Below are 24,193 nucleotides of genomic sequence, written 5' to 3' on the forward strand. Positions count from 1 at the left end.
ATTTCCTCTTCCCCATCCAATTGTCCAGCTTGCACTTGAATTGGGTTAGGGAGGAACTCTACTTCACATGGATGGGGAGCCTGTTCCAGAGACAGGGTAATATCTGAGATGCATACCTGTCTCTCCAGCAGGTCCTATTTATATCACAGGCAATGTTTACATCTTTAGACCGGGTAATTCTGGTACTGTTTGAGTTGCAGGTATGCAGGAGTTCCATCAGAGTGGGGTCTGACAATGACCTGTATGTCAGGCATAGAGCTCCCCTCAAAAGCCTGTAGGAGACAAAATACAGGGATAGAGCCTTGAGGTGGTCTGCATAGGACATTTTACTTAAGCCCTGTATTCTTCCAGTGAGGAACCTCTGTGGACATTCCAATTGTTGGATATGCATAGTTAGGTACATACCAAAGGGGGCATTGTACTCAATGACAGGTCTGATGAATACCAAATACAGTAGAACAATGACTTCCTTGGACTTAGATGCCATAGCTTTGTTTATAAGTTGTGCAACATTAAATGATTTCCTGACAAGTGTAGACACATGATGGTCAAGGGCTAGATTACTATCTATATGTGTCCCTAAGTTCCTGACTACTGGGTCAGCTCTAAAGAGCATGTTGTCAAGATGATAGTTACCAGGGGTGGATGACTTCCTGAAGGATACTATTATGCATTTCTTGGCATTTAGCTTTCATCCATGGCTCTGACCACCAGCTGTTTGTCTGTGTCAGCCCGTCCTGGAGAACATTTGTGTCAGTGTGGGATTCAATGACAGCTCCTAGTTTGCAATCATCTGCAAATTTAGTTAGCCAGAGACCACTGATATTGGTCTTGACTTCAGAGAAGTAAATGTCAAAAAGGAGTGGTCCAAGGACTGATCCCTGAAGGACTTCACATGTGACTGGCCTCTTTGTAGAGGTGGACTCCCCAATTCTAACTTCCTGGGTCCTGTCTGTGAGCCAGATATCTATCCCCCTGGTGACATATGAGTTTGTACCTAAACTCTTGAGTTTGTCAACAATGCTCGAGTGGGGTATTGTGTCAAATGCCTTAGCCAGGTCAAGGCTGGCAGTGTGAACCATTTTACCCCCATCCATTGCTTTGGTGAACTTCTCACCAGGTTGAGTAGGCATGATCTGCCCTTGACAAAATCAAATTGGGTTGGGTCTAGTGTCTGGAGGTTTACTATATCTCGACTGAGCATTTCCATGGTAATTCTTTCCATGGGTTTACATATAAGACTAGTGAGACTTATGGGTCTGTAGATGGCCCACCTTTCTGCAGAAGGATGACTGTTGCTGTTATGTATTCATGAAGCATGAAGCCAGTTTGGAGGCTACAGTTAATTAGCAATTCCAGAGGCCTTGATAAGTCAGGTTTCATACTATTTAGAAGGCATCCTGGGGTATTGTCAGGGCTCACTGATGCAGTGTTCTTGGGCTTAGAGAGAGCATTAAGAACCTGCTCTCTAATGATAGCAGGGGAGTTATGTTTTTATGGTATTTCCTGAAGGAAGGTTGAGGAGGAGAGAGGGGTAAAGTTGGAGCTGAATTTATTGGCCAATAGGTTTGCTATATCTTCTGGCTCAGTATAGGTGGCTCCATTTATAATGGGCTCTTCACATGATTGTGTATAGCCTTTGAGGTTGCAGTCATAGCTAAAGAATGCCTTGTGGTTGTCCTTGGCCTGAGAGTCCAAATTCACCTCAAATTTGGCATTGGTAGACTTTATTTGTCCTCTGAGTTGTGTGTTTAGATTGATGAGGGTGCTGTTATCCTGCTGGATGCTGTACCTCCTAATTTTTGCCATGACTTACTTCCTTCTGTTATACAGTCTATTTATTTTATTGAGGTAGTTCTGTACTTCTTCCTGGTGGGTACAGCTGCCTCTGTGCAGCTATTAGCATGCTTGTATAGGGCTTCTGTGAACAGTTCTACATAGGCAGCAGTGTTCTCAGAGTTTATTGGGCTTGAAATGTTGCCAGGTTATCACTTAATAGCAGAAGGTTAGCCTTAGAATAGTTCCTGAATATCCCAGGTTTAGCTTGGGGTCCAGGTTTTATTTTTACTTCAAAGGAGACCATTTTGTGGTCTGACCTTACCAGGGAATTTGCAGCACTCTCCCATATTAGTGAGGACCAGATCCAGTATGATTGCACCCCTGGTTGGTATATTGACTATCTGGTTCAGGGAGTTTGTGTTTACTGAATCCAGGAATCTCTGTGCCTGTACATTTGGTGTCTTATAGGATTCCCAGTTAATAGTGGGGTAATTAAAGTTGTCCTTGAATATGGTATTGGGTTGGATGATTGGTGTTTGTAAGGAGTTTAAATACATGGTATGGATTTCCTGGGTCATAGAGGGGGACCTATAGCTTGCAAGGAAGTGGTATTGGATTTTACCTCTGGTGATTTGGACATGGAGCAGCTCAAGTGCATTGTCCTGTATGACCAGCCTTGAGGCATATTTATTTTTGATGTAAATAGAGACACCTCCACTTTTAGTCCCTGTCTGTGTAGTAGCTGGTCTAAATGTGTGGAAGGCATTATAAACTTGCACAGTTGGTGTGCTTTTCATATTTTTAAACCATGCCTCAGTGACCGCATAGACATCAGCATTCTCTAGGGTTAAGAGAGCTTCTAGGGAGTGGAGGTTTTTGCTTAGAACTCCTAGCATTGAGCAGTAATACCTTTAGATTTTTTTGGCTTTGATTTGCTATGTCAGAAGTACTTTCAGTTTGGCATTGCCTAAATAGGCACTATGAGGGAAGACAATGTTTTAGATAATATTTGAAAGCTTAGAGGGGAGAGGTGCTGACCATCCCTAGCAAAGCAGCATGGTCTGTTGACCATCTCCTTCCAAGCTTACAAATATTGCACCCCATTAGAATGACACCAGAAACTAAGCCAATTATTAAAGTCAATCATCTATTTTTTCGTATTGTGGCATCATCCTTGGAGAAAGTAAAATGCTGCTCAATGCTAAGCTCAAACCAGCCTGAAACACATATTCCAAGAGCTCCATGATGTCTCTGGGTTTATCCTTCTACCAATCAACATTCAGCATCTCTTTTTTAAAGTGTTCCTCTGCATAGGTGTGTACCTCCAATATCGCACATGGTGTTATTACATGTCAGCTACATAAATGTGTTTCTTACAGCCACTAGTGAGTTTTTGCCATGCATACAGTTCAGGTATCTTTTGTATTTTCCATGGCATTCTTCTGAATTCAAGAACAATGGTGGAAGGCTCAGGAGGCTCCAAGTGGGTCTGCTGGGAAGGTCACTGACGAAGCCCATCAAGTGGAGCAGTTTCATGTGAGTTTCTCTTTAAAACCAAAAAAAAGCACATGAATGTGATAAAAACACACAGTAACACCCGAACCATAGTGACTACTACAGAAGAAAAACAATAAACTACACTTAGCATCAAACAGTTTTATTATGCTTTCGTCAGCAGACTTCTTCAGGATAACAATCAAGTCACACTCAACTTTTTTAAATACACTTGACACAAGTTAATACAATCAATTAAATAATTAACCTATTACTTTAATCAATTAAATTAATAAATACAACATTTTAAAATCTCAAACCAGTGTTAAAAATCTGTTGAAAACTATTAAACATTTTTAATGTCCACCTTTCAATCTTCTTTCTTTCAGAAAACACTTTACATTAATATTTTCATTTAGCCCTGTGGCTTGATATGCACTCAGTCTAATTTGCCACTTTGCTTCAACTGTTTCTAATTTGTTCTTATAATTCTCTTCTCTTAGATCTTGTGGGAGACATTCAATAACTGAAAACATTTTTTTTTATAATTAGAACAAATCCTGAAATGTTTGTATAAGACATTGTTGTTATGTTTTGTCCTTATACTATAAAGATGTTCTTTAATACACTTCTCTAAACAAGTAGTCATACCTATATAATAACTAGGACACCGTGAGCACATGGCAATATAAACTAAACCAGTGGATTTACAAGAATATCTTTCTTTTAGATAGTAAAATGCAAACTTTCAATAAAAATATCTTTAATAACATAAATGTACCTACATACATTAAACATACCACAAGCATAGATGCAAACTTCCCTATCTGTTTGAGGGATTTTAACTAAAGTATTTTGTTTCTCTAACATGGTTTTAAAACATCTTGTTTTATGATAAACAAAAGTGGGTTCTTTGTTTATAGCTTCCCACACATCACAATTATTTAGTTATTTATTTTATTTTATTTTAAGTTTGATGACCGGGGAAGTCCACTGGGCCACAAAGAGCCCCTTTTCAGTGGAGGCCCGGGGAGAAAAGCTACAAGACATTCTAAGTTAAATGTTACAAAGAAATAACAAAGAGTTAATACAGAACAATTAAACATTACAGAAGAATAATACATTATGTAATAAGCACTTAGAGAGTTAACATCGAAGAACATGAGGATTACTAGACCTTTGCAGGTTAGGTAAACTCAACATTAACAAAACAAAATGTGACTTAAGCTCTAAGTGAGCTAAATTTTAAAACATAGCTACAATCCATTTGTGGTTAGATGAACCATTATTTATGAAGAAAGCACCAAAACTATTTGTTATTGAAAGTATAGTACATTAGATAACAGAGGAATTCAGTCCCAGGTAGGGGATGAGAATGTTTTAGGATGACAAGAGGCAATAGTAGTGATAACAGGTGATGATTTCAGTGCAGGGAAGAAAGAAAGGGTAGAGAGGGGTTTATGTTGGAGCGTGACATGGGCATTCCCATTTAGCTGTTAGATGACAGAATAGCTGAGATTTGAAATTAGTATGGTTTGGTAGGTTGCGTATGTGAGGGGGGAGAGAGTCCCACAGTTTAGCTAAGGAGTAGGAAATTAGTAGATGGCCAGGAGGTCATATGGGTTTATGGACCAGAAGGAGATTTTGGTTTGTGAATCTGAGTGGGCAGTTGGGTATATAGGGTTTTAAGGATGTAGCAAGAGATGGGCAGTTTGTAGGTTTAAAGATGAGCTTGTGGGCAATGGTGAGTTGTAGGTAGGTAAATGAGGTAGTTGGGTAGTTCAAGCCAATTGAGGGAGTGGAGGGAGTGGCAGTGGTGGGATGAGTATTTAAAATTGGTTGCAAATTTGCAGATCTTATGGTAGCAGCATTCAAGTTTGGAATGTAAGCTAAGGTGGAAATTGGTAAACAGAGGGGCACCATACATAAGGGAGGGGAGCAGGAAGGTGGATGCTAGGGTATTACAAATAGAGGGGCTGAGGAAATGGTTGTGTCTGTAGAGGAGACCAGTTTTTAGGTGTTTTTTTTTTATTGTGGAGTAGATGTGAGTATCAAATTTTAGTTCTTCATCTATGGTGATGCTGAGAAGCTTTGTAGTGGGAACAATTTCAAGGAGGATGTTGTTCTGGCTCTGTATGGTGAAAGAGGTTTTGTCAATAATGGAGTTTTTAAAAGGGGAAAATAACATTAATTTGTTTTGTTTTTTTGACATTAAGAGCCAAGTGGTCGGACTGCATCCAGGATTCTGTTGTGGTGAAGGCTAATTGAGTTTTTGCTAGGAGCTCAGAGGGAGAGAAGGCTGAGCAGATGATTGTTGAGTCGTCTGCATACTGGATGACAGACGATTCTGGGATGGAGTGGTGGAAGTTGTTAATGAATAGGTTAAAGAGTACAGGGCCAAGAACAGAGCCTTGAGGGATGCCTGTGGAAGTAGGTAGGAAGGGAGAGTTTGACGTTTTCCATTGGACAGCTTGTTGGCGGTTGGACAGGTAGCTGGAAAACCAGACTATGGTGATGGGAGAGAGATGTAGAGTGGAGAGATTGGATATGAGTAGTTTGTGAGAGATGGTGTCAAAGGCTTTTGACAGATCTAGGAATAGTGTAGATACAAATTTGCCTACGTCACGCTCATGGTTGATGGTTTCTAGAAAGGAAAGAAGGGCAGTTATGGTGCAGTGGCTAGGGCAGAAGCCGTGTTGGGTAGGGGATAGGAGGTTGTTTTGGGTTAGGTGTGTCATGAGTTGTGCTTGGATGGCTTTCGCTAGAATATTAGAAAGGGGTGAAAGGATAGCAATAGGCCTGAAGGTGGTGGTTTCAGAGCTTTTGCCACCTTTGTGGAGGGGGATGATGTAATCATGGCACCAGATAGAGGGAACTTATAATTCTTGAATGGATCTATTTATGAGAATTGAGATAGGATAGGCGATGCTATCTGCTGACTGTTTGAGGAAGGTAGGTGGGAGGTTGTCAGGTGCACTGCGACAGGGTTTGAGTTTGAGGAGAAGTCTTTTAATGGTGGATGTGGAAATGGGAGAAAGGCAGAGGTGTCTAGAAGGGGGTAGTTGATTAGGGAGGAGATTGTGGTGGGAGTGGCTAGAGGAGGGGGGTGGGAAGGAGGAGGATAGTTTGCCTATGCATTCTATGAAGAATGAGTTAAAATGGGTGGCTGTGTCAAGGGCGGAGAGGGTGGGATTAGGGTAGGAGTTATCTTTACTACCAGGACGCAAAATAGATGATATGGAGTCCCAGAATTTTTTGGGATTTGTTGAGTGCAAGGACTGGAGTTTGGAGTAGTGGGCTTTGTGGTCTTTAGTTATAAGCTTTTTTGTGTAGTTTCAGAGTTGCTTAAATTCTAGGAGGGAGTTGGGGGTTTTATGTTTTTGATATTGTTTCCATTTTTTGTCCCTATGTTGCATGGCCAGTTTAGTTTCATTTGATAACCATGGGCAGGGATTGGTTTTGATGCGTTTGGTTGTGGGGGGGGCTTGTTGGTTGAGGAGGATCAGGAATGAGTGGTTAAAATAGGATACGGCATCATCTAGTGGAAGGGTTTTTAGTGGGGACCAGTCAGTGAGCTTTAGGCATTGTGAGAAAGTTTGAGGGTTGAAAGAGGAGAGGTTGCGGGTTTGAATGTAATGGTGTTGTTTTTGCAGTGGAGATGGGAGCCGGTCGGCGAAGGCAGGTAAGTGATCACTGAGAGGATCTGGTATAATTCCTGCAGAGGTGATAAGACTTGGGAGAAATTGTACAGGTTGATAGTGTGGGATGGGGCATCAGAGTTTAAAGTGACCCAGTTGATGTTGGTGTCACCCAGGATGTAGGTTTCATTATTTATGTGAGAGGAGAACCAGGATAGGATATTCTCAAGTGTTTTGATGTTATCACCCGGGGAAATATAGGGGGCAGTGATACAAATGGATTTGTTGTTGTTTATTTTTAGAAACCCGATTGTAATTTCAGCATTGGCAAATGTTGGCATTTTATTGGTGTGTGGAGTTATGGTATGGACGGAGGGGTAGATTATAGCTACTCCACCTCCTTTTTTGTGGGCTCTGTTGTTGTGAATGATTTGGTAACCACGTGGTAAAATTTCTTTATCTTCTATGTAGGATTTGAGCCAGGTTTCAGAAATGGCGGTTATGTCATTGTGGTTATGGGAGAGCCAAGCATGGAGGTTAGGGATTTTGTTTCTAAGGCTTTGTGCATTAAGTGTAATGAGGCAAATGGACATGGATTTGTTTGGTAGGGAGGAGGGTTTAGTGACATTAGTGATAGAGGTAGGTCCAGGGGTAGGGTGGATGTCACCAGCAAGTGAGTGACAGATATGGTGGAGGAGTAGAGTATGGAAATGTAGTGGGGATGGGTAGAATAGGTTGTGTGAGACTAGTGATTTTTTGGTGTGAAGTATGAGAGATGAGTGGAGGGGGGATGGAGAGGGGAGTAGCTTAGGTTTGGTTGGGTTGGAGGAGAACAGTTGATGAGAAATGGATGAGTAAGAAGGGGAGTGAGGAGGATGATATGATGCCGTGGAGTGTGTGAGAGTAGTATCGTAAGGGTTAGGAAATATTTAAAATTCTCCAATTTCTTCTAATAACCCCTTTAATAGCACAGGAATCAGCAGACATGTCTAACATAAAAGTTGGATTTCTCTCGATGTTTTCTGTATTCTTATAATATTCAAATCCACTCCCCTTAGTATAGGCTTAAAAGCAGTCTTCTGCTTATCATAGAACTCCATAGCTTCCTTATATAAGAATTCATAACTACACTCCCTTTCCTTAAACATTTCAATAAAAGTAACTGTTTCACTTAAAATATCTTGCTCTTTGGTGGTCATCCTGGATGCACAAATTATTTGTCCCCTTGAAATATTTTTCTTTATAAAATCTGGATGACCACTTTTACAGTGTAAATAGTTGTTGGAAAACATCTCCTTTCTGTAAATTTTGCTATCAGTTTATCTTGATTTTAAATCCCATTCTAGATTAACATCCAAAAAAATTGATGTTACTTCCAAATCCACTGGTTTTAAACTCAAAAAAGTCTGAATTTTGATTGAGTTCATTCACAAATCTATTAGTGTCTTCCACCTTTATAACTGTAATAAAAAGAAGACCATCGACAAAATATTTGTATAAAACTATAATATTATAAAGCAAACACCCGGGCAATACTTCCTGCTCCTACCTCCCTAACACTAAGTTAGCAAATGATGGGGCAACACAAGACTGCATTGCTAGTTCCTGAACCTGCTTGAAATATTTGATCTCATATTGTTAATTCTCGTTCAGTCATTATGTGTGGGTATCAGTTCTGACCTCGGAACCGAGCCGGCCATCTTCCAAGCTCGCATCAGCTACAAACTCTCGAGCTAAAACTCTTACCCAGAATTTCCCTCTCACTGTTACCTCAGATTTCGTTAGCCGCATCGCCATTCAGTCATGTCAAGCTACTTCTCTTGAGCTAAGTACAATATTTTGTTGTCATACTAGTCTAAAACAACTTTTTCTCTCAGAAAAGGTACTAAATTGTTTTCTCTTACCTTATCGCATTTAGCGAATATCCCTTCTTGAAATGTTTTCAATCCTATTTACTGCGAGGTATTCTCTTCTTTACCATCATTGGTAAACCCCTTTTCCTCCTCACCTCCGGGTACTTCTTGTACCATTGCTGGTATTCTTTCTGATTTTCCTTCTTTCCTAACATGGCAGATAAGAAAGGTAGTCCAGGATTTAAGAGATGTTCAGATTGCGGCCATAAATTACCTACTTCAGATGCATATTCCCTGTGTGTCTATTGCTTGGGTGTGCCTCATTTATCAGTTGACCTGCCCTGTGGAATTTGTAAGAACTTCTCTAACAGGACGTTGATTGAGAGGAAAAATAAATTGTTATTGAAGGGGCTACTTAAATCTCCTTTTTCAGAGGCTATTTCTGGGTTGGAGGCTTCAACCCTTCCAAGATTCCATAAGAAAAAGACTGATGAACATACAAAGGCCAAGTCTCTTCCTTCGTCCCCAGCTGGGGACTCCCACCAACCGAGACCCAAGAAGGCTAAGCTTTCCATTTCGGATCTGACTTTTTCGGCTTCAGTGCTTTTGGTGCCTAGACCTTCGGCACCGAGGCTATCGGTGCCACTTGTGATTTCGGCACCGACTAGCGTGCCCTTTACCATATCAGTACCGAGGGGCTCCTCGATTCAGACTTCTCCACTGCCACCGACTATCCAGTCGATACAGACTGTCACCACATCGGCTCCGACACCTTACCTGGAACCGACAATTCAGTTATTGACACCGATTTTTTCAGTCCCAGCCTCAGCGCCAACAACCAGTTTGGCATGGACCTTATCGTCGGTGCAGACCATGACTTCAGCACCGATGATTTCCTCGGTGCAGACACCTGTAGTTCAGTCCCCGACCCCATTGTTTTCAGTGCAGACTGGTGAGGTGGGCACCGAGCTTGCCCCATCTTTGGATAGACCTGACTCTTCCTCAGCCGTTTCCGTGAAATCCACTATAAGCCTCTCTGAACACAATGTGTTGCATCTTGTAGATCAAGTGCTTTTGGCCAGAGGTATTCCGCACCCCCCAGGACCTATCCTTCCTTGGGAGGTGATCACCCTTTGCCAAAGACCTCTACTTATTCTCTTCCTTCATTGCCTTTGAAGCCTCTTGATATAGCACAGTCTTCCCCCTCTACGGTTCCCTTTATGGACCTCATTAAGGAACCACAGTTGCTTTCATGGCAGGAGAGTTTTGCTATGACCCAGGATGTCAGCTGTAGTGTACGTAGTGTGGTGTTTCACAGCCATCCAGGGACTCTGAGTCGGCAGGCTGAGCCACTTAGGGGAGGGGTGACCCCTGTCCTGGACACTCACCCCTCTTCAGGTGGACCGGCCTTCCAACTAATGGAGAAGGCTTTGGCATCAGCTGGTGATACTGCGCTATCAATCTCCCCACCCTCTTCTGGACTGCAATGTACACAAGTTGCTCCTAGTGGACACTGGGCGCAAAGGGCCTCAGGATGTACTCCCACAGGAAACCCCTTTTGTGTTGTCTTCCCCAGTTTCTCCCTCTGAGGAAGTTCATCCAAAAAGCTTGTGCAAGAGGAAGCAAATGGACTCCACAGAGGAGTCCCTTACTGAAGACACAGACTTTGATGATGGGGAAGGGTCCCCTCGGTCACCCTCTGAGATATCCTTTGGTGATATCCTTGAAATCCGTAAACAGAGAGGTGACTGGCAGCCCTCTAACCTGACCTCTGAAGAGTCTGTGTTCCAGCAGGCCTTTCATGCCCAGCCTCCTACCTCCTGGGTTACTCCACCTGTTGACGAACTGGTCCAGGCCAGATAAAATGTTGTCCCCTCCTGCTACTGACACCCATTGGTCCAAAGGTCTTCCTGTAGATGCTCTAGTGGTGGCAACTGCAACCAAGAAGGACCTGGCAGAAGAAGAAAGCCAGACTGTCCATCCACCCAACAAAGAGTCCCAGGCTCTGGACAGAATAGGGAAGAATACTTTTGCATCAGCGACCTTTGCAATCAGGTCCCTGAATTATATGGCACACTTTACCAGGCTTCAAAAGGATTTAATTTCTAAGCTCTCTGAAACTTTGGCTGGTGCCATGTCTGATGAGGTCCATGAGAAAGTGGCCTCTCAGCTGGCCACAACTGAATCGATATCTAACTCCTCCATGAGTCTGATATCTCATGCATCAGAAGGAGCAGCTAGAGCAGCGAGTTCAGGCGTTGTACTGAGATGACATGCCTGGATGCGCTTATGTAATTTCACGGAACCCTTCAAGGCTTCCTTTCTCAATGCTCCCATCAAAGCCTCTTCATTGTTTGGACCCAAGGTTAAAAGCACACTAGCCAGATGTGAACAGGACAGTAAGACCCTTTCTGCCGTGGGTGTCTGTTATTCTTCCCCTGAATGTGCTTTCTCCAGAAACCAGAAGAGTGGGAAGGTATGGTACAAAAAGTCTCAGGGTCCTTTTTGTGACACACAGGCAGAGTTCTCCCCTAGAGGCAGAGGGGAAAACTCACAGGGAAGACACCCTTTTTGGGGCAAAGGGGGTCCACATAACCAGGGTTCCAAGGACTCTTTTCCTGGCCAATCCTACCAGCATTCCTGAAGAGCAGCCCAACTCCTTTCCTCTGGAGATGGTTGGGGGTCGTTTCTCCTTGTACCCTTCTGTCTGACTAACCATCAACAATGACTCTTGGGTACAAAGGATAATAACCAGAGGTTACCATATTCCCTTCGATTTTTGTCCTGCCCCCCCCAACAAACTTACCCAATGTTCCACCCAGTCAAAGGCAGCATTAGAGATATCAAAGAAAAAGAGTCATCCAAATAGTCCCTCCAGACGAGATAGGATCCAGATTCTACACAAGACTATTTTTGGTGCCAAAGAAAACCGGGGACTGGAGACCAATTTTGGATCTCAATGTATTGAACAAGTTTGTAAGAGTACAAAAATTCTGGATGGCCACAATACAGTCTATCCTCCCGCTTTTGGAAAAAGATGATTGGATGTGCTCGATAGAGCTTCAAGATGCGTACTACCACATAAAAGTGAACAGGCCATCAAGAAGATTTCTGTGCTTGCGTGCGGCAGCCAGTCACTACCAGTTCAGAGTACTGCCCTTCAGACTCTCTACAGCCCCCAGAGTATTCACAAAGTGCATGGTAGTCATCACAGCTCACTTGCGACTACAAGGATTCCAGGTGTTTCCATACCTAGACGACTGGCTTATCTCCGCCCCCACCAGACATCTATTGGAAGAACCCCTGGAATATTCTCACCTCGCTCCAGAAAGGCTAGGCATAACTATAAACTGGCAAAAATCCAGTCTCGCTCCACCTCAGTCCACAGAATTCATAGGGGTCATCTTGGATACAAAGAATTGCAGAGCATCCATTCCAGAGCACAGAATTCTAAGGATAAAGTAACAACTGATCCCAATCCTTTCAAGGAAGAAATCCACAGCTCACTCTGTCCTACAGCTGTTGAGTTCCATGGCAGCCTCCATCACCATTGTCCCCCTGGTCAGGTTTCACATGAGGCTTCTACAATGGCTACTGCTCTCCCAATGGTATCCTTTTCAGTATCCTCTTTCAACCAAGATTCGAGTAACTCACAGGTGCAAACAGTATTTAAATTGGCGGTTGACCCACAACCCGTCACAATGGTCTCGCCCCTTCTCCCCTCCAGCAGCTCAAGGCTACAGTGACCACAGACGCCTCCTTGATGGGGTGGGGGGGCTATGTCAGGGACAGACAGTCCAAGGTACTTGGTCCGAATTGGAGGCCCAACTGCATATAAATGTTCTAGAGCTGAGGGCGGTGCTTCTGGCATTGCAAGCATTCCATGCCCTGCTGCCATCTGGGACTATTGTGATACAATCAGACAACATGGCGGTGGTCTGGTACATCAACAAACAGGGCGGAACCAAATCTTACCCACTTTGTTGAGAGGCCATGAGGATATGGCAATGGGCAATGGCTACCAACCATTTTCTTCTAGCAACACACATTCCCGGGCATTCCAGTGTGATAGCAGACAGACTCAGCAGGTGTATTCTACAACCTCACGAGTGGTCCCTGAATCCCTTGATAGTGTCAGAGATCTTCCACCGCTGGGGCCTTCCTTGCTGCGACCTCTTTGCATCCCCGAACAACTACAAATGCAGCAACTACTTCACCCTGATTCCCCTCCGGGACTGTCTCCCAGGGATGCTCTAGTCCACGATTGGCCCTTGGGTCTTCTTTATACATTTCCACCTCTTCCCGTCATTCCCCAGTTTCTGAAGAAAGCCCGCCAGTTGAAGAGCAAGGTGATCCTCATAGCACCATATTGGCCTTTTCAGATTTGGTTCCCTTTCCTTTGGCTTCACCTGCTAGATCAACCATGGATTCTCCATACAACCCCGTGGTTGATCTCCCATCTGCAGAATCTGATTCATCCCAACTTGGACAGCCTGAAGCTCACAGCTTGGCTCCTCCAATTCCCTTGATTGCCAGGCAGAATGATCTTTCTTTGCCAGTATGGGACATTCTTATTGCATCTTATAAGTCTTCCACTAGAATTACTTATCTAAGCAAGTGGAAAAGATTTACCCTTTGGCTGAAAGAAAAGCAAATAGATCCCTTTTCAGCACCAGTGTCGACAGTACTGGAGTATCTAGCCAACCTATTTCAATCGGGTCTATCGGCCTCTACCGTTAGAGTTCATTTGGCTGCAATATCTATTTTCCATGTGGGTGTCCAAGACTCCTCTCTTATGTCACACAAATTATGCAAGACCTTCATAAAAGGTGTGAATCATCTCAAGTCCCCTTTTAGAGAACCTATTCATCCATGGGACCTGTCATTAGTTCTACAAGCTTTGACAATGCCACCTTTCAAACCAGCTTCTTCTTGCGACCTCAAATATTTGTCAGGGAAAACCTTATTTTTGGTCACCATTACTTCTGCCAGATGTATCTCTGAGCTTCAAGCCTTATGCATCAAGAGTCCATACTTGATTTTTCATAGAGATAGAGTGTCATTGAGAACTAATCCTTCCTTTCTGCCAAAAGTGATCTCTGAAATGTCCATTAACCAAACCATTGAATTGCCAGTTTTCTTTCCCAACTATTCAAAGAAAGGAGAGTATTGTCTTAATACCCTAGATATTCACAGGCAAATTCACTTCTACTTGAACAGGACTAAGGCCTCTCGTAAATCAGACCAGTTATTTTTGGCCTATTCGGGACCTAGATTAGGATGTGCTGTTGCTAAGGTCACATTGGCTAGATAGTTGAAAGATTGTGCGACCTTAATTTATACACAATGTAATATTCCATTGCTGACTACCATAAAGGCTCATTCAACAAGGTTGGTGGCAACTTCTGCTGCCTTCCATGCCAGAGCTTCTTTACATGACATCTGTGCAGCTGCAACTTGGGCTACGCCTCATACCTTCATCAATCATTATGAATTGGATTTGGCCTCCAGGGGAAGAGCATCTTTTGGTTCTATGGTGGTCAGGAATGTCCTTCCATGAGAGCCTCCAAGGAATAGAGGTAGCTGGGGACTCTGTCCCACATGTAAGGAATGAGCGAGGATTAACAATATCAGATAAAGAAGTTATGTCTTACCATAGCGCTCCATCTGTATTGTTGATCCTCGTTCAGTCATTACGACTCTCCCTCCTTCCCCCTCCTATGGCTTCTAGTCGATCTCACCATCTGGTTCTTTTAGGTCATTTGACCAGAGGTAGCCTCTACCTTCTTTTGACTTGCAAACTGAATCTGAGGTAACAGGGAGAGGGGAATTCTGGGTAAGAGTTTTAGCTCGAGAGTTTGTAGCTGACGTGAGCTTGCTAGATGGCCGGCTCGGTTCCGAGGTCAGAACCGATACCCACACGTAATGACTGAACAAGGATTAACAATACAGATGGAACATTATCGTAAGACATAACTTCTTTTTATCAAACAGAAAATAATTATTTTCTAAGATGACCTCTATTAAAGAGCAACACAAAAATATCTTGTCTTGTGGAAAGTTAGAATTGTTTGTTAAAAACATTCTTAATGCTTGAACACCTTTATCATGAGGAATACTAGTAAATAATGAATTCACATCTGCAGTTAAAAAAATAATGTTTTCATGTATGTAGTCATCAATACCATTAAACTCCTTAAGCTTTACAAGAAGGTCCCATGAATCTCTTAAATAAGACTTGAGTTTCTGAACCAAATGCTTAAACAGACTGTATAGAAATAAAGGAATACCATGACAAACACTATTCAGGGTGGATACAGTAGGATGAAATGAAGGATTCATTATATTTTTATATAATTTAGGTATCCCAAAATGGATACTTAACTTAGGAGTTTCAACATTCATAAATTTATACAGACCATAATTAATATAATCATTTATTAATAACTCGTATAGAAAAATTTTAATAAATCTATAACTCTTGTGTAGCTCTGCAATATTCACCTCCAGGTATTTGTCCTGATTGTCCAACATATTGTACATTGCATTTTTGTAGTTAATTTAGTTCATTGCCAACAATCCGTCCTCCCCCCTTGCCGGCTCTCACGAACTGTAAGTCCTTCTTAGATTGTGATTCAGTTATTGTCCTTATTTCTTCCTGTGTCAAATTAAAATATTTAGGTCTGTTTCTATTATTTAACAATTCCCTTATTTCCTTCTCACATAATTCTTCAAACAGTTTAATACCGTAATTTAAACTATGATTGAAAACGGAAGGTTTTCTAAAATCATTACATATAACAACATCTTTCAATAAATAGTTTAACTTTTTCATAAAAAGTTTTAGTTGTAAAATAGCCTCTACTACATCTGCTCTATTGCTCAGTGCAAAATTAATGCCTAACTTCAACACTTTAAAATATTCTGAAGTTAAACTAAAATCAGATAAATTAACAATCCTAATTTCATACTTTGTTGGTTTGCAACATGTTAAATGTTGCTTAAATTTTAACGTCCTCTCATCTTCCATTTGCCCTGATAGTTTTTTTAATTTCATTTCTCTATAGAGTTTTTTGAATTTTGTTCTGCATTTTCGTTCAGTTTACATAGTAATTCAACAGCATCCTCATGGTTCACAAGCTCCAGTGTATCTTCCATGGTCGCTCCTTAGCTGATGTCATCTCTTACTGGCTTATTGCAGTCATTCTCTTTATTGGTTAGGATTGAATAACTTCCTTTTTGACTTAAAGGGACTTGATTCTTTTTAAAATAACCTTCAGGTTTATTAATAGAATTATCCATAAAATCTGAATAAGCAATTTTGTTTGCATAAGCTGTTTTGTCAAGCTGCAGTTTTTTGTTCTTTCTAATAACAATTATCTTTTCAAATTTCTCCACATTCTGTATTATATGTTCATATTCTCCCTGCAGATGTGGTGCTTGGGTCAATACATCCATAATTAGTCTGTCTAATGAATGTATTTTTGTCTTCTGTTTTGTCTTTTGTTTCTCTGTGGAGAAATAGCTGAGTTATTTTTCTCATAGAGGTAAGACTACAATGTCTACAGCCTTTCAGGTCTCTCAAGGGGAGGTATCATCTCTAAATAGTAGACATTCAGTAGAGCTCCAGATCTAGAATGGTCTTGATGCATGGGAGAGGTCAAACTCCATTTCCCATCCTGGAGTTACATCATGGGATATTCATGTCACTTTATTCTACCTGAATGACTTGATACTCCCTCTGGCCATCCTGACTTTGGGAGTGCCCCTGAAGTCATCTGGTCATGAATTTCAATATTCAGTCCCACTAGATTGATCACCCTTGATAGAAGAAGGTATCATGGTTGAGCCTTTACCAAGTGCAATAGCTAATGACAAAAGATAATGTGTGCTTTATCAACTGTTGTGAGATATTGAGATTTGGATGCAGGAATTTACCTGTAGGAACTCAGATGGATGCCAGTCCCTGACCAACAGAGGCCTGACGACTATCTGTGAGATATGTCTGGCATGACTGCCCATGTGTGCCATTTGTGTATTCACACTCTTATAAGCCCTGGCATGATCTAGCTCTCAGAGTCAGGAGATTCAGTGCACTCTTCCCGATTGGCATATACAGGGTCTATGTGTACAAGTCTTCAATATTTGAAAAGCTTAAGTTTTTTGAGCTTATCATGGGATGAAGCCTTCTGTAAGGAGGTTATCCGACATATGAACAGTTATTTTTCCCTAGTCTCATACATTCCATGGATGCATCTATGCTAAAGCTAGGTTCTGCCAATTCTGGCAAACAAGCAGATAGGCAAGCTCATTCTGCTGCTGCTGCTGCCCCCAGCAGGGCTTATTCCTTGTATTATTCACTGTCAAACTGACATTAAACTTTGTCCCACTATCCAAAGGCTGATTTTGCCATGATCTTATTGAATACTCAGAGAGTGGAGCTGGAAGAAGGTGAATCCCTTTTATCTATTGCAGCATGTACCTCTCAGCTAGGGACCTTAACTGTCTAGGTCCCAGCCCCTGCTGATGGAGGAGACCTTGGGTGCTCTGGAGATCCTGCTCAAGTCTGAGATCAGTCTCACATTTCCCCTGGAATCTGCCACATGTTGATTGTCAGTATAGATGTCTCTGTGAGGCTTTGTGTCTAGTTTGGTTGGCTTAGCTGCATCCATCCTCCTGGGAGACAAATTGGGCAGCCTTTTGGTAAACTTTCCATTTGATAGAAGTAGGCTATTTGGGCAGGGGCTTCATTCACTCTTTAATGCTTTCATACATTCAAGGTAGACGTCTTGCTTGTTGGGGGTCTGCTACCCTGTTGACTGTCTTCTCTGTATTCTAGAAGGAAGAGGGAGTCCTGCAGGTATCCTACGAGTAGTATCAGTCCAGCTTTTCTTGTCTCTATCTTGGAGCAAGTAAGCTTGTTTTAAACCTTCTGTTCAGTTTCCTCCTACAATCTCTTTTGGACCTGCTTATACTTGTTGACCACTGGCAAAAGATTGTTATCCCACAGCTGGAGTTAGGAACAAGGTATTGCCTTCTTCCTCCAACCAGTTTTTAACCATCTCAAACTCAATACAATATCTAGTTCAGTAGCAACAAGAGAAAATTGTTATACTAATATATTTTTTAATTAAAAAAATAGTATTGGTACTTTGGAACTATGTTATCTAACAGTTTCTTTAGATTTTTACTTTTACAATAAATTGATAGCTTTCCTAATTGTTACTTATTGCCAACTCTTAAGCTTTTTCCCTAAAAACACATGCACACAGAAGGTGACAATAGAACAAATGTGCATCAGTCAACTGGTTAATCAATCAGTTTACCAGTCTGAAGAATGATCTGATCTGTGCACCCATTATATATATCAACCAGTTGAGATTTAGAGACAACTATGACTTATTTATATTTTATATTTGATTGGTTAAGAGACACTTTTTAAAAGAACATCAACTGTTGAAGATTTAAGACTTGAAAAAGGGATTATACCTGAAAGCGCTTGTCTTTTTATTTGTGTAATAGTAACTTATTTTACTTTATTAAAGTATTTGTTTTATACCTATCACTGTGGAGGTTTTGGTACTTTGTGTTTACATGTATATATATATATATATATATATATATATATATACACACACACACACACACACACACACACACACACATATGGAATTACTTAAATTGATTGAATACAATTTATGTTGATGGGCATAATGTCAAAACAAATTGATCGGCATCATGTATGCCAACATCCTACTATGTATGCACCGAGAATTAATCTCAGCACATACAAAACTTAAAAAAAAAAAAAAACACAAAGAAAGCATCAATTTTTGCAGGGAGGCAAGCCCCCTTGCACCCTCGTGTGGGATGCTGTGCCCCTCCATCCCCTGCTAATTATATATTCTAACTCTGAGATTGCACAGTCCCAGGGATAAGGGTATATTCCCCTACCAGGGAATTGTTTGATCTTGCATCCCTTCAGATCATCTGTTTAGTTGACCAAATAGTGTCATTTAAAAATATGTCAAACACTGTACCGTTTGACAAAGTTACAACATAAAGTTACATTTTTTTATTTGTTTAATTAAAATATGTGAAAGGTCATTCATAGAACAACAATGGTATGACTTCAAGAAGATAAATATATATGACATTTGTATTGTATGAGTATGTTATTTGAGCAATTCAGTGACAGTTAACTTGCAGATCAATAATGGACATGGAAGCTGTAATTAAATAGCAATGACAATGAGAGTATAACATTTAAAGAGAACAATATACTGATTTATAGAATGAAGAGCTAGAAGGGATGAAAGAAGGAACAGAAATTATTATTTATATATATATATATATATATATATATATATATATATATATATATATATATATATATATATATAATGCACTCATGCACACTCTTGTATATACACACACGGGTCTACTTCACATGACTGAAATTTCATTTGACTGAATTTCATTTGATCGAGTCCATAATACTGAATTTTCAAAATACTGAAAACTCATTTGACTGAATCTCATTATACTGAAATGTAAGCCATAGACATGATATGGGTTTCCCTTCTCCTGTGACTTGCTTGTGATAAAAAGAATTACTGTAACTTATAGTGCTGATTGTCAGAATACCAATAGTCATGTAGAAAGTAATGTTGTAGTGTTTCTAAATGTGGGTATGTCTGTTTACATTTTTATGGGAAGTATCTCAAGTAATATGGCGGATGTTTTGCGCGTGCCCAGCAGTAGTGGCAGCCTGTAGACTTCTGTAAGGTAAGTAAAAGGTAAATGCCCTTTTCCCCACTGTAGTGCGATCCTGGAGTTAGTACATATAGTTAGGGGGGTGCAGGGGGCACCCCACCTAGTTTGGTTTTATATCGTCCGGTTTCTGTTAGGGTACATAAGTAGTTTTTAAGTTCTGAAAAGACTTAGTCATTGGTGTTGTGTGTGCATGTCTATGGTTTGCAAGTTAGTATTTAGAAGTTTAGCATTGTAAGGTTTCAGTATTATGAGTTTCAGTCAAGTGAGTTTTCAGTATTTTGAAAATTCTGTATTTTGGTCGCAGTCAAATGAAATTTCAGTCATGTTAAGTAGACCCCACACACACACACACACACACACACACACACACACACACACACACACATACACACACACACACACACACACACACACACACACACACACACACATACATACATATATATATATATATATATATATATATATATATATATATATATATATATATATATATATATATATATATATATATATACACTTATGTGTATCAATGCATTTGGGGGATCACTACCTTGTCAGATCTTTTTCTGTAAGTAAGATTTACTCCCTGCATGACACAAAGTAGTGCTTAAAGCAGAGTTTCATCATGTTGGCTTGAATCAAAATTTTAGAATGACCTGTGGCCCAATGATGTGTAGAGTCAAAGGTCAAACAATGACATCATATAAATAAATATATATATATATATATACATATATATATATATATATATATATATATATATATATATATATATATATATATATATATATATATATATACATACACAAAATACTATTTGTTGAGTTAATATTACTTTTGCTTTTATTTTAGGGACCGGAAGGACCACGTGGTGATAATGGCCCTCAAGGACCTACAGGACCACCAGGTCCTCAGGGTCCAAGTGGACATTCCATTCAGGGACCTCCAGTAAGATCTAATTAAAAATAACTGAATTAAAATATCATTTGTCATTACCTTTGTTTCATCAGTAAATTCAGTATGTATCACAATATTATTCAGCACAAAGTAGCTGCTACATTTCTTTCATTAATTTTTATCTTTAAGTATATATCTTTCATTATTTGATACAGAGGAAAATTTGTATTTTTTTACTCAAACCTTATGAGTTAAACATCTCTGTTTTAAAAAAAATCAGCTTCCTGCCTTGATATCTGTGTGTGATGTAATGCTTCCTGCCTTGATATCTGTGTGTGATGTAATGCTTCCTGCCTTGATATCTGTGGGTGATGTAATGCTTCCTGCCTTGATATCTGTGTGTGATGTAATGCTAAGCAGCAGGTTCCCAGCAGGGTATCATGCTGCATTACTAATAGGTAGTAAAAGACTCAGTGTGCAATGAGTACCATTCTTGGCTGAAGCCTTTTAAAAACATATTCATGTTGAACTGAAATAAATCTTCTAGAGACCAAGGTACATTGCAGTTTGACAAGAAGGAATAGCTCGACTCTGTAGCTGACTGGGAGCCATTTGGCTTTGGATAGAGCGGTGCAGTGGTGTCCCTACGGGGAAAGTTGAAAATGAATTGTCAGATTTTGTTTTTAGTGGACTATGGAGTGGATGAGTTTTTTTTTAGTAGCTGCGGTCATTATGGGGAGTCCATATTTGAGTTGACCTAGAAGGACTCCTTTGACTGTTTTAGGTCTAACTAGTTTGGAGAGGAAGGAATATATTTTCCAGCACCAGAATGAAAAAAAGTTGATTTTTTTTCTTGGTGTTTTTATTGTGCTTCTGAAAGTTAAGTAACCATTCAAGCCGTAAATGTAAGTATTAAAAATACATGTTTTTTTTCTATTGGGGTACCATTGCAATCTATGATGCTGAGATTTTTAGGAATTTTTCATTTTTTTGAGGTGCAAATGTCATACTTTTTATCTTGGAGGGATTTAGGAGTAGCTCATGGTTGTTTAGCAGAGAATTAAGAGACTGGAGGTCAGACCAAGACTGGGTATGAAGAGTTGAACGTGACGGATTTTATATCAATGTATAACCACATCAGCACTGAGTGATAGAAAGATTAGGGAGATAAGAGGATAGTTTGTTAATAAAGATTGAAAACAACAGTGGGCCAAGTATGGAGCTCTGGGGCACTTCCTTGATAAAAGGTGCTGGATGTGATAGAAGTGAACTGATTTTGTCTATGAAATAACTGTTTGTTAAGAAATTGAGTACAAAGTATTAGTCCAGATAAAATCACTTTAGCTGGCAGATATAGGAGACTGTCTCTCTGCTGCCCTCCCTGTAGGAAGAATAGAGACGCCTTGTTTAAGTTCCAATTAGTTTATTCAGTTAAGTAGGTAGATGGAGGAGTGTTCTTGTTCAAATTTAGAAATCCAGGTTTTAATGATGGGTACCAACAAGCTCGGAAGATGGCAGCTGCAGCAGTCACTAAAGTGAAGGCTTGAATTAGTAGTTTGATTAGGCAATGAAGGTCGACTTTCACGTGGTCCCAAAACAGTTCTGGTAAAGCATCTAGTAACTCAGAAAAAGTAGAAGGAACATGTCCAGAAAGTTCACAGGAAGGGTAGGAAACTCTGACTGAAAAGCTCCTAAATACTGGATGTCCTTTGTTGACACAATGCCAGAAGTAGTTGGCGGTAGGACTGGGTCCATTGCCAATGATAATGTCACAGTGGGTGACAATCAGCAGCACTGTGGGTGTTCATGAGATCATTTTAGAAATGCTAAAGGCACTGAAAATTGTAACGGTGTCATGACTTATGCACCCTTTCAATACTGCATGGAGGGTGGCAACAATACCGCCATATCTGACAATTTGTGGTGGTGGGTGACATTTTCAGAAAAAGGGACAGGAAGCAAGATAGCTCTATTTTTATTTGATATATGCTTTTAAAATTAGTTTTATATATCTGGGATATTAAATTCAACTAAAAATAAATTCCATGCTAGGAACAACACAGTAGCAGTTTTATACTGCCCTTGCACATAGTTCCGATTACTTTTTCACTTTAAAAACTGTCATCTGGGCTGATTTTCAAACAGCTAAGTATTTAAGATTACTCCCCCATTAAGACTATGTCTTATTCGTAGGTGAATATCAGGCTAACTGCCCTGAAGGGTCATTTTAACCCTAGCTAATAACCCAAGGTTAGAATCAAACCCTTTACTTAGAGGTGAAGACCTTAACCATTTTGCCAAACCTATACATATCCTTCTGCTGTTTCTTAAGAGTAAGAATGATGGATGCTTCAGTGGAGGTTGCCTGGGCTGGTAAATGAAACAGCGAACAGCTGTATTCCATTAAATCACACTGTCATATTACTGGTACCTGAGATAGGTTGAAAACAAAACAAAACTGAATCTAGCTGTTGGACATTGTCAGACACTACAAGGTGCAAGTGGGCACAAAAATGTTTTGTTTTGTTTTTTTTAACAATAATTGAAAACATTTCTGCTGTGTGATCACACAGTAAACGTAACACAGCTTACAGATTAGCTGCAGACTTGCAGTATGTTTTATTTTATTTTATTGAAACTTAGAAGCCTAGTTTAGATTCAATGATTGCTTGCAGGGATGAGCTATTATTTTTTATATGATGCCATAACCAGGTGTCTTTGCGTCATCGATGATTGTCATTTGGAACTTATCAATGTTTGTGTCACTTTGTGGTAAAATAAGTATACTGATTATAAAAGCTGATGTGACTTTATTTGTGATAAACTATTTTACTCACTGATTAAAAAAATGTAAAAAGAGAAGCTGCTTGCTGTACTTTTAAAGCAGAGTGTCTGACAAAACTGACTTTGCACTGCTTGTGTTTCAGGTTGTCCTTACATGAAAACAGTTCATTTTGCTGCTCTTGTTTTAATGCTATGCCATAATCTGCACGGGTACTATTAGTAAGGGCTGTCCTTTCCTTCACTGTTTCTACCTCTTTTCCTTACACACGACAGGATCTAGCACCTATCCTATCCCTCCCTGCCTGTTCAAATAGCCCTGCTATGTCACATCTCCTCATGACTCTTGATAAAGGGGTCCTTTAGTCTGTTCGGGCAAATTAAAATCTCCCAATATTATAGTTTTTTTCCTGCATTTCCATTCCCTTAGTGTTTCTATAGCATACTTCCTATTTGCTTGAATTTTGCATTTTTAGGTCTGTGCACCAGCTTCCTCCTAATCGACAGACTAATTGGCTGTTTCCATTCTCATTTGCTACTGGATATACTTGACTATTTCCCTTGCATATAGCGTTATTCTCATTTCATAGGTTCATAGGTAGGTACTAGGCTATTGGCCCTAGGGCCTATATAAGCCTGGCCAAAAAGGTACTCTGGCTTTCGCCACCCAAGAAAATTGTTTTTCTGTGCCCCTGTTGAGGGGCACAGAGGTGATTCCCAGGGTGAATTTCCTATTTCCCATCCAATCATCAAGATTCTTCATGAAGAGCACTAATGAGTAGCTTTGTTTGATATAGATAGGTAGTTTGTTCCAGAGTATGGGAAGTCCCTGGGACAGCAATCTATCCCTCCAGCATGTTCTGTTTATTGTGGTGACAAGGTTTAGTTCCCTAGGGCGTGTAGCTTGGAGGGATTGGGATTTCTTTAAGTGGAGCATGTCCAGCAGCTCTGGGTTTGACATAGCTTTGTATG

General features: G+C 40.4%; 1 protein-coding gene across 2 annotated transcripts in view; it reads left to right on the top strand.

The window, feature by feature from the left end:
* COL14A1 (collagen type XIV alpha 1 chain) overlaps positions 1-24,193 on the top strand; it is a gene marked incomplete at its 3' end in the record, with an annotated part of 1,869,522 nt that overhangs the window by 1,457,072 nt on the left and 388,257 nt on the right. For both annotated transcript variants that reach the window (XM_044066920.1, XM_044066919.1), the window contains 1 exon segment: positions 20,396-20,491. In XM_044066920.1, the coding sequence (XP_043922855.1) occupies positions 20,396-20,491 (96 nt within the window).

The sequence above is a fragment of the Protopterus annectens genome, chromosome 3.part1, assembly GCF_019279795.1.
Source record: "Protopterus annectens isolate FY-2018-M chromosome 3.part1, PAN1.0, whole genome shotgun sequence".
Lineage (NCBI taxonomy): Eukaryota > Metazoa > Chordata > Ceratodontiformes > Protopteridae > Protopterus > Protopterus annectens.